The sequence below is a fragment of the Dasypus novemcinctus genome, chromosome 3, assembly GCF_030445035.2.
Source record: "Dasypus novemcinctus isolate mDasNov1 chromosome 3, mDasNov1.1.hap2, whole genome shotgun sequence".
NCBI lineage: Eukaryota > Metazoa > Chordata > Mammalia > Cingulata > Dasypodidae > Dasypus > Dasypus novemcinctus.
The window spans coordinates 92,760,530-92,772,380 of record NC_080675.1 but is presented as its reverse complement, the minus strand read 5'-3'; the positions used below and the strand labels follow the sequence as shown (position 1 = coordinate 92,772,380).

The 11,851-nt window shown below is 38.5% G+C and overlaps 1 protein-coding gene across 1 annotated transcript in view; it reads left to right on the top strand.

Moving 5' to 3' along the window:
- The first annotated feature begins 309 nt into the window (after positions 1-309).
- The window catches only part of RNF212B (ring finger protein 212B), a 45,306-nt gene continuing 33,764 nt past the window's right edge, over positions 310-11,851 (top strand). Inside the window, exons 1-4 of the mRNA XM_071212243.1 lie at positions 310-354; positions 4,891-5,006; positions 5,637-5,697; positions 6,417-6,445. Of these exons, the coding sequence (XP_071068344.1) occupies positions 310-354; positions 4,891-5,006; positions 5,637-5,697; positions 6,417-6,445 (251 nt within the window). The remainder of the gene's footprint in view (positions 355-4,890; positions 5,007-5,636; positions 5,698-6,416; positions 6,446-11,851) is intronic.

Sequence of the window (11,851 nt, the reverse complement as noted above, 5' to 3'; positions counted from 1 at the left end):
ACGCGGGGGACACCCTTGCGTGGCACTGCACTCCTTGCGTGCATCAGCACTGCACATGGCCAGTTCCACACGGGTCAAGGAGGCCCGGGGTTTGAACCGCGGACCTCCCATATGGTAGACGGACGCCCTAACCACTGGGCCAAAGTCCGTTTCCCTCCATTTTTAAATTAAGAACCAAATGAGTGCTACCAATGCCCTGGTGGAGAAACTGATGTCACCATCGAATCTGAAATAAAGTGGATACTAAACTGTTTCAGCAATGCAGACAATTAAATGTGTTGTTGTGGTTGATGGTGCCATTGGTAAAACATGTCTCCTGACATCCTGTACAACAAACGAATTTTCATCGAATACGTACTGATTGTTCTTGACAACTATGCAGTCACATTTATGCTTGGTGGAGAGCCATATATTCTGGGACTTATAAATGCTGAGTTATCCACTAACTGATGTATTTCTAGTCTGTTTTTCAATGGTCTCTCTGTCCTCATTTGGAAATGTGAAAGAAAGTGCATACCTGAAATAACTCACCACTGTTCAAAGACTCCTTTCTTGCTTGTTGGGACAAGCAATTGATCAGAGAGATGACCCATCTGCTTTTGAGAAACTTGCCAAGAACAAACAGAAGCCTATCATTCCAGAGACTGCTGAAAAGCTGGTTGGTGACCTATAGGCTGTCAGATATGTGGAGTGTTCTGTACTCTCACAGAAAGGCCTAAAGAATTTATTTGATGAAGCAATACTGGCTGCCCTGGAGCCTCCATAGCTGAAGAAGAGCCGCAGGTATTTACTGCTATGAACAGCTTTCCAGAGCCCTTGCTGCACAGCTGGTGTCAGCATCATACTAAAAACAATGTTTAAATCAAACTAAAGATTAAAATTAACTTTTGTTTTCACAATAATGACAAATGTCCTGCATCTGCCAAATGTAGTTGTGTGACACAAGGCCCATAGGTATGACCCTCTTGCTCCCTCCCAATTTTAATTGTGTATTGTCATAAAAGTGATCAATACTGGTTTTTTATTGTTTCAAAAAGTTTTTTTTATTGTTATTAAAAGCAAGACATGCTTGTGAAGACTCTGTAACAGACTAATTTGAATTGCTGAAGCTATTCCCTGGTTCTACTCTGGAGAGTCATCTGCAACATCTTAGGTTTTTTTTCTTTCCCTTTTTTTGGCAGGGAGTGTTTTTTGTGTGTGGGGGGTTGTTTTTATTTAGTCTTGTTTTTGTTTTTTGTTTTTCATTCATTACTCAGTGGTAGATAGCCCTGGAGGGGAGGAGGATGGATTGATTCCATGTTCTACTTCCTAGATCTAGTTCATAAAACATGTTCCGCCACTTGGTGCTCTTAGGAAGGAGTATAGCAAATGCCTTACTTAATAGCATACTCCTGGGAAGCAGACTTGGCCAATGGATAGGCCGTCTGCCTACCACATGGGAGGGCCATGGTTCAAACCCTAGGCCTCCTTGACCCGTGTGGAGCTGGCCCATGTGCAGTGCTGATGCTGGCAAGGAATGCCCTGCCACGCAGAGGTGTCCTCTGCATAGGGGAGCCCCATGCGCAAGGAGTGCGCCCTGTAAGGAGAGCCACCCAGCGCGAAAGAAAGTTCAGCCTGTCCAAGAATGGTGCCACACGCACAGAGAGCTGACACAGCAAGATGATGCAACAAAAAGAGACAGATTCCTGTGCCGCTGACAACAACAGAAGCAGACAAAGAAGAATGCACAGCAAATGGACACAGAGAACAGACAACTGGGTGGGGGAGGGAAGAGAAATAAATAAAAATAAATCTTTAAAAAGTAAATAAATAAAATAAAATGAGTGGAAATCCAGAACATGAAGACCATGATAGCTTTACCCACTCCTGATGTGGATATAAAGGAAAGGAAACTGGGTCTAGAACGAAATAGTTTAACACATTGTTCCAATAAAATAAACTATTTAAAACTTGTATTATCCAGACAGGGTTTAGTGTTATCAAAGGAACTACTTTATTATCTACTCTGTGTTGTTATATCCTTATACCTATACCTTGAAGAAGGAAAAAAAAGGCAAGTGAGCAAAATTTGACCTTCTTTAAAAAAAAAAAAAGAGGCCCACCCTTTTTATGAGGCTGAGGGATTTGAATGAGGTAGAATAATGGGTTTGCTAACAATTGAGATTTTAAAAAATACTGAGATGCATTATTGAGTTAGGTTTTAGAATCTTCTTCTTTAGTGGATGTATTTAAAATTTGCTAACCTTTGTGCCCTAGCATCAGGTAAAGTCATTTGTTCTGTTTTTGAAACTTTGCTTCTAGATGTTTTCTTTTTTTTTTTTAATTTTTAAATTTAATTTTAGTTTAATAATGAACCCAGGAACTCGTACATGGGAAGCAGGTGCTCAACCACTGAGCCACACCCGCTACCCAATGAGAGTTGGTATTTTCATCTGTTTGTTTTATGGAGGTACTGGGGATTGAACCCAGGACCTTGTACATGGGAAACAGGAGCTTAATCACTTGAGCTACCCCTGCTCCCTAGATGTTTTCTAAATTGATATTTATTCTTCTTGGAATAGTCAATACTGAGATTTGGGTTTGAGTTTTGGGTTGAACAGGGAAAGTAGACCTGCTTAGGCATAAGCAAAAGGCCCTCTTAGTAGTCCAGTCTTCCTTAGTAGTGTCCATTCCCTGTGTTTGTAAGACCCTTGGTGACCTGAAAGAGAGGAATAACTGATCTAGAGTAAGGTTTGGCTTTTCTTAGCCCTAGGCTAAAACCAACTTAATTTCATTGCAAACTGATTCTATGGGTAGGATTAGAAAGTTTGTGATTCTGTGTCTTGGCCATCTGTTACATCTATCTGTAATATCAATGATGTCTCCCCAGCTCCCCATTTTAGGTAACTCCCAGGATTCTGAGTGACGTTTTTCCTGCTTCTGTACTTTCCTGAAATGAGGATGTTTTACTTTCATTAAAAATAACTTTGGAGGAAGATAAAGTAGACTACAGTAAATTCTTATCTATCTGAAATTACTTGAGTTTGCTTTTAAGTATAAAGGAAAGAGCCTAGAGACTATATAAACTCTTTTTTTTTTAAATGTTTCTTATTTTAAAGATTTATTTTAGTCTTACCCCTCACTCTCCTGCTGTTTTTGCTGTCTGTATTGTCTTCTCTTCTCATTTTCTCTCCTCTAGGATTCACTGGGATTCCATCCTGAAGACTCCTGATGTGGAGAGAGGTTCCCTGTCAATTGCTCCACCTCAGTCCCTGGTTTCTACTGCACTTCACCTTGACTCTCCCCTTGTCTCTGTTTTGTTGTGTAATCATCTTGCTGCATGACTCACTTGCACAGACGCTGGCTCACCATGCAGGCACTTGTGCAGGACTGGTTCACCACGCAGACACTTGCGTTCACCACCCAGGCACTCACACTAACCAGCTCACCATGTGGGCACTCGCGTGGGCAGTGGCTTGCCGTGTGAGCATGCTTTCTCTTCTTCTTTTTCACTAGGAGGCCCCAGGGACCAAACCCAGTTCTCCCATATGGTAGGTGGAAGCTCTATCACTTGAGCCACATCTGCTTCCCTATAAACTATTTTTTTTAAACATTATTTTTAAAAACGTTTTCTTTTTTTTTTCTCTTTAAAGAAGTTTTAGATTACATAAAAGTTACATTGAAAATTTAGGGGATTCCCATATACCCCATACCCTCCCCTTCCCATACTTTCCCCTATTAATAATATCTTACATTAGTGTGTACATTTGTTACAATTGATAAATCAATATTGACACATTGCTACTAATCATGGTCTATAATTTACATTATGGTTTATACTTTGCACTGTACAATTTTATAGGTTTTGACAAAATGTATAATGGCCTGCATCCTTCATTACAGTATCATGCAGAACTATTCTAATGCCCTAAAAATGCCCTGTGTTCCACCAATTCTTCCTTCCCTCTCTCCTCAGAACCTCTGTAACCACTATCTTTATTTTAAGATCACAAATTCTTCTGTTAATGCAATAATAATGTCTACTTTTTGTCCATGTTTGCATTCTCCCCTTATGTTTTTTAATTCCTCAATCTTGAGAATTTTGGACAATTTTGTAATAAGGTGGCATTTGCAACTTGAAAACTAGATGAGAACAAAAAATTTATAAGAAGTGTACCAAGATCTAGGGAAGCACTCTAGTCAAAAGGTTTATAGTCTGATTAGGGAGGAGGCAGATGAGACATAAATACTGCTGTGTACTCAAAAGTAGAGTCTGACAAAGCTAAAACACTTTCTAAATATTAACTTTTGACCCAATTCCCATAAGCAGTTCCATGAGCAATCCCATGATAGGCACATCAGTATATCAAGTGGTAAAGTGAGGCAAAAGATAAAATTGTTTGTCCATATCCAGAAATAAAACTCAGGAATAGGTATTCTCCATCTGTGCCTCTTCAGCTTTTACTGAAGCAGCATAAGCAGCTTGTAAGTGACTCTGTATGTGAGTATCTTAGGAAAAATTAATTAGTTTCCAGTGACCAGTACAATCTAGGAATATGGAAGCTGAGCAAACTAATAGTAGACAATTTAGGGCACAATCGGTTCTAGTTTGAAAAAGTCATTTGGGTCCCACTCTTCTTGATCAGAATGAAAGAATGTATTTTTAAGGGGCTATTCAACTGTGTCAAAATATTCTCATTAAAATACTAATAAGTTAGTGTCTTAGAAATGAAAAGTTTTGGCTTTCCCTAGTACTCTACCCTCCAATTTTGGAGAATCATGCATTAGAGCACATGCTCCAGAAGAAAATAAATGGTTATAAAGTAAGAATTGATGGATTTTCCTTTGGTGCCAGACATGAGGGAAAGGAGTTATGTGGTTGTATGATAAAGACCTGTTTTTCCTTATTAGGTGTGGAGTTTCCAGAAGAAACAAACAGATCTCCTCATAGCCTTTTATAAGCATAAAATTACAAAGTTAGAAGCAGTCATGCAGGAGGCCCAGCAAACAGTGGCCAGCCAGGACAAGTAAGTGACAAATCAAGTCCCCTAATTGTTTTCTTTAAGAGAAGCTATAGTCCTTATTTCCTTATGGTTGCAAGGCCTGCAAATTTCTTCATGCATGTTTTGTGTTTGTCATGGTAAAATCAGGAAAGAGCTTTTCCTCCCATCAATGTCCATATTATTTTTCTCTATTTCTCTTTCTTCCCTCAATGGACCCTCCTCACTTTATAGCTTTCCTCCACTACTTCCTGCTATCAAATACTATTTCTTCAGAGAAATCAGATGTAGCTTATTCACAGTGATAAAAATGGTAACATTTAAAATGTTACCTTTGGGAGAGTATATTTTGGAAGTCTTAAGCTAAATGATAGAATCCTTGATGGAAATTTTCAGACATCTGCAGATGGAGCGATATGGGGGTGGGGGGCGGTATATGTGAAGAGGAAATGGAATTCCATGCAAGCTGCTTATATTGTCCACTTGATTCTTCTCACCATCAAAACTCTGCTATTTTCACTGAATCCCTAATAGAAATAACTTGTATAGGGGCAAACGTCTCTCTATAAACATCATTAGATTTGATAATAATAATAAAAATCAGGTTTTTAAAATCCTGCTGACCTGCTGGAGCTACTTGCTTCCATTTTTTCCTAGAGAGCTCTCAGTCTTAAGGAAGGAGAATGGAGAACTGAAGAAGTTTCTATCCATCCTAAAGGTGAATGAAATAGATTTTACTATCATTTTCTCTCCTGCTTTCCCCCATTTGTCTGGCTGACCATATGAAATAGTGTTTCCCAACTCTTTTGTCTTCATGGCACACACAGAAACTGATAATCATTGTACAAAAAGCACACTGTGTCAAGGCCAAAGAAAACCTTGGGGTGGGAGAATAGGTTAAAGGATCTATATCTTAGCATACTTGTAACCCATTCTCAATCATCAGTGAGTCATGGCATACTATTTGGGAAGCTGTTTTGCAGAAGAGACATCTGTTGCAATTTAAAATTTCTCTTCAAGAACCCTAAGACAGTTGAGGACTCTTCCTTTCCTTCACACTGTATTTCCTAGACATTGCCTTTCTTCGTAAGAATGTTCTGTGTATTCGCATAATTTTCCTGTTGATCCCATTCCTGGAACTATTCTAATACATTGTAATCCTGTCATCTCTCTTTCACCTCAGCTGCCCCCAGACTCTCCATATTTCATCACATGTCAATGTACTGTGATTCCCAATAGTTTTTTATGAAAAAGAACTAAAATTTTATTCCCCCAAAGCTAGTAAGTTCCTAAGGAAGCACTGCTGCTGTCTTTCCTTCTACTGGGAATCTTAGCAACCACAATGAGGGGGCATTGCAGCTTAGTTATCTAATAAGTAAGGCATTGAGGTAGGACCCTAATCTACAACTTCCTTCACTCCCATTCTTTCCTTTGCAGGAATCTCCGAGCCGGTACCAGGGAAGCAGGTCAGTTTTATCAGGTCTCACACCATGAAAATTTCTGTTCTTTCTTGACTCCTGGCTATAACTCTTGTGTGGGTTCTGAGGTTGGGAAAATGGTTAATTAGTTTATCTTCTCTGAGAAAGAATTACCCTCTGAAAAGTGTTGAACTCAAATTTTTTTCTTCTATATTTTTATAGAAGCTTTAGATTACATAAATGTTACATAAAAAATGTAAGGGATTCTATCCACAGGGAGTGGGTATAGTTTAGTGGTTGAGCTCCTGATTCATATACAAAGCCCTGGGTTCAATCCCCCATGCCTCCTAAAATTTTTTTAATTAAAAAAATAAATAAAATAAATATATAGGGTTCCTATATACCTCACCCCCCGCACACACACTTTCCCCCATTAACAACATCTTTCATCAGTGTGATATATTTGTTACAATTGATGAATACATACTGAAGTATTGCTTCTAAGTATGGTCTATAGTTTACATTATAGTTTACACTTTGCACCACACAATTTTATAGGTTTTGACAAAATATATAATGACTTGTATCTGTCATTATATTGTCATCCAGAGCCGTTTCAATGTCCCCAAAATGCCTCCATGTTACATCTGTTCTTCCTTCTATCTCTCCTCAGAACCTCTCGTGACCACTGTCTTTATATCAATGTTACAAGTTCTTCCTTTACTAGAATAATAGTAAGTCTTCTTTAGTCCATAGTTTCATTCCCCCCTTATGTTTGTTTCTTCCTAAGTCTTGAGGATTTTGGGATGGTGATGTCCACTCTGCTTCGAATTGAGAGGGGGCTTAGAGTTCATAGGGTAGATGGATGGAACTGTCTTGCTTGCATATGTAAATACTCTTCGTTTTTTGGGATGGGCATTGCCCATCATCCTTTTTTAAGTTTTCCTGGCTGAATCTGATGAACTGGAGGGTAGGCGTTGGCTGCAACTCTGCTGAGATTCAGGGCTCAACCAGCATATGAACAGCCAGAAGATTTAAGTTTCTGAGACACATATTTAATGGATATAGTCCTAATTTTGGTTCAAATAAAAGTAGCATAAGAACCATGTGTGGGAAAATTATAAATAAGGCTATCTCTGATGCACTGGGGAGATAAATTATTGTATTTCCAAGATCAGGCCCACCAATGGGGTGACAGTTTCCTGGGGTTGTCTGTCCTGTCTGTAGTGTCTAGATGTCTCTAGAGTTCTCAGGAGCACCCCCTGCTTGAGGCACTGTTTATTGTGGCAGTCACTGAGATCTTCCTGAGACAAGCATAAGTGTAACCTCTGGAATGACCTCCTGACTCACTTTGAAATCTCTTAGCCATAAAAACTCATTTGTATTTAATATATCCCCCCTTTGGTCTATGTCTTTTTCCAAATGCTTCACTAGTTGGCACTTGGTAATAATCCCTCTGTGCTAGGGAGGTTCATCCTCAGGAGTCATGTACCACGCCAGGATGGGGAAGGTCGTGAACTTATATACTGAGTTTGACTAGAGAGAGGCCACATTTGAGCAACAAGGAGGCTTTTAGAAGGTAGCTCTTAGGCGATATATATTATTAGGCTATGTTTCAATCACTTATGCCTCTTGGACCTGGCATATGGTCTGTCCTCCTTTGCTAGGCACTGCCCATATACTCTAGAAATTCTTGTTACTCTATTAGATAATGTAGCAAGACCCCTAGGATGGGAATTCCATATTCCATTGGTTATTGTGTGGGTCTCCACTCACTGAGACAACACTCCATGACCACACGAACACATTCATTTTCCATAGAGGAATCCCCCAGGTGCACCTCTCCCCAAACATCTCCCCGCTACTGATACCCTGCACCAGTAGTTCGCCCAGTGGCGAACCTTCTGCAATCCAATACCTCCCCCAAAACAAAGCCAAAATTAATAATAAAATAAATTTTAAGATAAAATAAAAATTTTTGCATTGTGTCTTAATCACAGTAAGATCTGTTATTTTTGTGTGTGTGTATTGACAGTTTTTTCTATATGTTCAAGTTTCTTTTTTTTTTTCTTTCACTTTATTTTTCAAGAAGCTTTAGATTACAGAGAAGTTACATAAAAAATACAGGGGATTCCCATTTACCCTCCCACCCCCCCACCCCACATCCTTCTCTACTAATAGCATCCTACATGAGTATGGTACATTTGTTAAAATTGATGAACAAATATTGAAGCATTGCTACTAACCATGGTCATTGGTTTACATTATGGTTTACATTTTGCACCATACATTTTTATAGGTCTGACAAAGTATATAATGGCCTATATCCATCAATACAGGATCATGTAGAACAATTCCAATGTCCCCAAAAAATGTTCCATACATTTTTCTTCCCTTTCCCTTGGAATGTGTGGCAAGAGTGAGAATGTAGTGCTCACTCCTGACCATCATCTTAGGAACTCCCGATCATCCTTCAAAATTCAGTTCACATGTCATTTCCTCTGTGAAGACTTTATTACACAGTTAGTTGTCTGTTCATTCATTAAGCACCTGCTGTTTATCTGGTACTATTTAACTTCTGGACATAGATCAGCAGTCCTTTCCAATTGGTTGGTGGTTATGCTCTACCAATTGTTAAATATTTTTAATATTAATATCAGCCGTGCATTGGTGAATTTAAAAAGACATTGCTTCTGTATTTACAAAAGCTACAATCTAGTATTCTTTCATACTTCTGTACACTTGATATACCTACTGTATCATTTAACACATTGCTCTGATTTTTTGGTGTCTTTCCCATTAGCCTCTGAGTCTCTCAAAGAAAGGAAACTTATTCTAGTTTATTTTTTTAATCTCAGGATCTAAGACTTAATAGGCACTAAATAAATATTTGTTGGATGGATGGATGAGAGGATGGAGTAGGGGAAGGTAGATGTATGAATGAATGAACAGATAGATATGTGCAAGGTTGAGAATATTTGGTAAGGCACTGAGTGAGGTAAGAAAACAGTATTTCAAAACATCAATTAGGTAGACCAAACTGAATCAAGAAGGAGATGCAAGACATCCCTGGGAAAGTTTTCTTTCAGAGACAGCTAAATGAAAGGACAGATTCCACTCACTTGGAACTCTGGAGGACAACAGAGACTGAAGAAAGACTCCAAAAATATTGAATCAAAGAGAAAAATAAAACCCATCAAAAAGAAGGTAGGAGATCTGTGATTTGGGCTTGCTAGTCTGGTGCTCAGTCCTGAGCGGCTTGGTCACATAGTGGCAGCACTCCTGCCCAGGCACTTCTTGCCATCATCACCAACCACAGAGCTGCCTAGGGCAGCAACTTAGAGTCCCATGCACATTCAGACATGGGGACCCAAGGCAGGGACCTAGCCGTTGGCCAGCGTATGCATACAAAGTGGTATCCAGGAAATGACTAACAGCACAGTGGAACTATTGGCAAGTGGGGCATACTCCCAGTCCAGTCCCTCATTGCTGGTGCACCTAACAAAAAATTGGGCATTCTTGAACACTGACCCCTTCTGGCTCCCTAGAACAAAATACCCTAACATGGAAGTTACTAGAGGCAGAAAAGTCACAAGGAAAAATGGGAAAGCTGAACCATTGTAAGACAGGGTGACCTAAAACTGAAAGCTGTGGTGAAAAGGCAGCCCTGAGCCTGGGAGAGCAGTTGAACAAATCATAGCCTCTGGGAGGAAATTTGCATAAAAACAAAGAGAATACTCCCAATCTCTTGGAATTGGAACAGAGGAAATCCTTTCCTGGAAAGGAAGCAGTTACACAAAATAGGGTAGTTCTAAAAGTTGAGGTGCATGTCCAGAACAAGAGACAGGTTCACAAAGACCTGAGAAAATCGGAATTGTTAAACCTGGACTGCTTTTAAGGTTCAGTATAAGCTGGAGTAGGCATTGAAGAAGAGCCTTGACACACAGCCAATCTAGAATAAATAATAAGCAAGAGGGAGAAATTGATTTCCAGAGTTAGCACAGCAAAATAATCAATGATCATAAGCCATACAAAGAAACAGATATGACTCATTCAAGGAAAAAAATTAAAACTTCAGAGGAACCATAGATATTGTAAAAACTGTATCTATGTTTTTACATAGCTGCAGTTCAAATAAATCTCCTAAGGCTGTTCAAGGAGCTAAAGGAAATTAACTATGGATATAGAGCTAAAGACTGTGAGAACAAAAGATAGAGTGTTTAAAAAATAACAGAACTTATGGTGCCAAAAAACACAATAATAGATACTAAAAATACACTAGAGTAGGGATGTAAAATTGTTCAGCCTGCGTGGAAGATAGTTTGGTAGTTCCTCAGGAAGCTAAATATAGAACTGCCATATGATCTGGCAATCCTGCTACTAGGAATATATTCAAAAGAATTGAAAGCAAGGACACAAATGGATATTTGCACACCAATGTCCATAGTGGCATTAATCACAATTGCTAAAAAATGGAAACAACCTAAGTGCCTGACAATGGGTGAATGGATAAACAAAACGTGGTATATACATATGATGGAACACTATTCAGCTGTAAGAAGAAGTGAACTGGAGAAGTACATAATAACATCAAGGAACCTTGAGGATATTATGTTGAGTGAAATATGCCAACACAAAAGGACAAATATTGTCTGGTCTCACTGATATGAAATAAATACGATTAGTAAAGTTACAAAGTTAAACTATAGAGTATAGTTTACTAGGTCACGGAATGTGTGTTGAGAAGGGGGAGCTGATAATGTATGTAGAATATTTAATAAGGTCAGTTAGTATGTGGAAATAGAGTTGATGGCAGCACATTTTAATGAGTATAACAAACACTACTGATTTATAAATGTAATTGTGACTGAAAGAGGTAGTTTCAGGAAGTTAATGATAATTGAAAGACAGCTAGAGAATAATCTAGGAACTGTATAACAGTGATTTTGGTGGTAGTTGAAGATTGTGGTTAATAATATAAATACAAGAATATTCCTCTGTTACAAGGTATTAAGAATTTGGTGATACATGGGAAAAATACAACTCATGTAACTTGTAGACTATAGTTAATAGTGATACAGTAATATTTGTGTATCAAAGACAAAGATGCTAAAGATCAAAAAAAGGACATGGGATTTAGTATTATGAGATATGAATATGACTATGCATTTTTTCTCATTTTCTTTGTTAACAAGGAAACCATGATCAGGTCTGTGTGCATTTGTATATTTTTCTCAACATTCAAGAAACAATTGAGTTTGATTTTAGAAATGGTATAAATGTGCCTAGACAGAATTTTTTAAAGTAATGCTTCCATAATTTGTTAAGCTGCCTTTGTCTGTTATTTTATTTATTTATTTAAGATTTATTTTTATTTATTTAATTCCCCTCCCCTCCCCTGGTTGTCTGTTCTCTGTGTCTATTTGCTGCATCTTGTTTCTTTGTCCGCTTCTG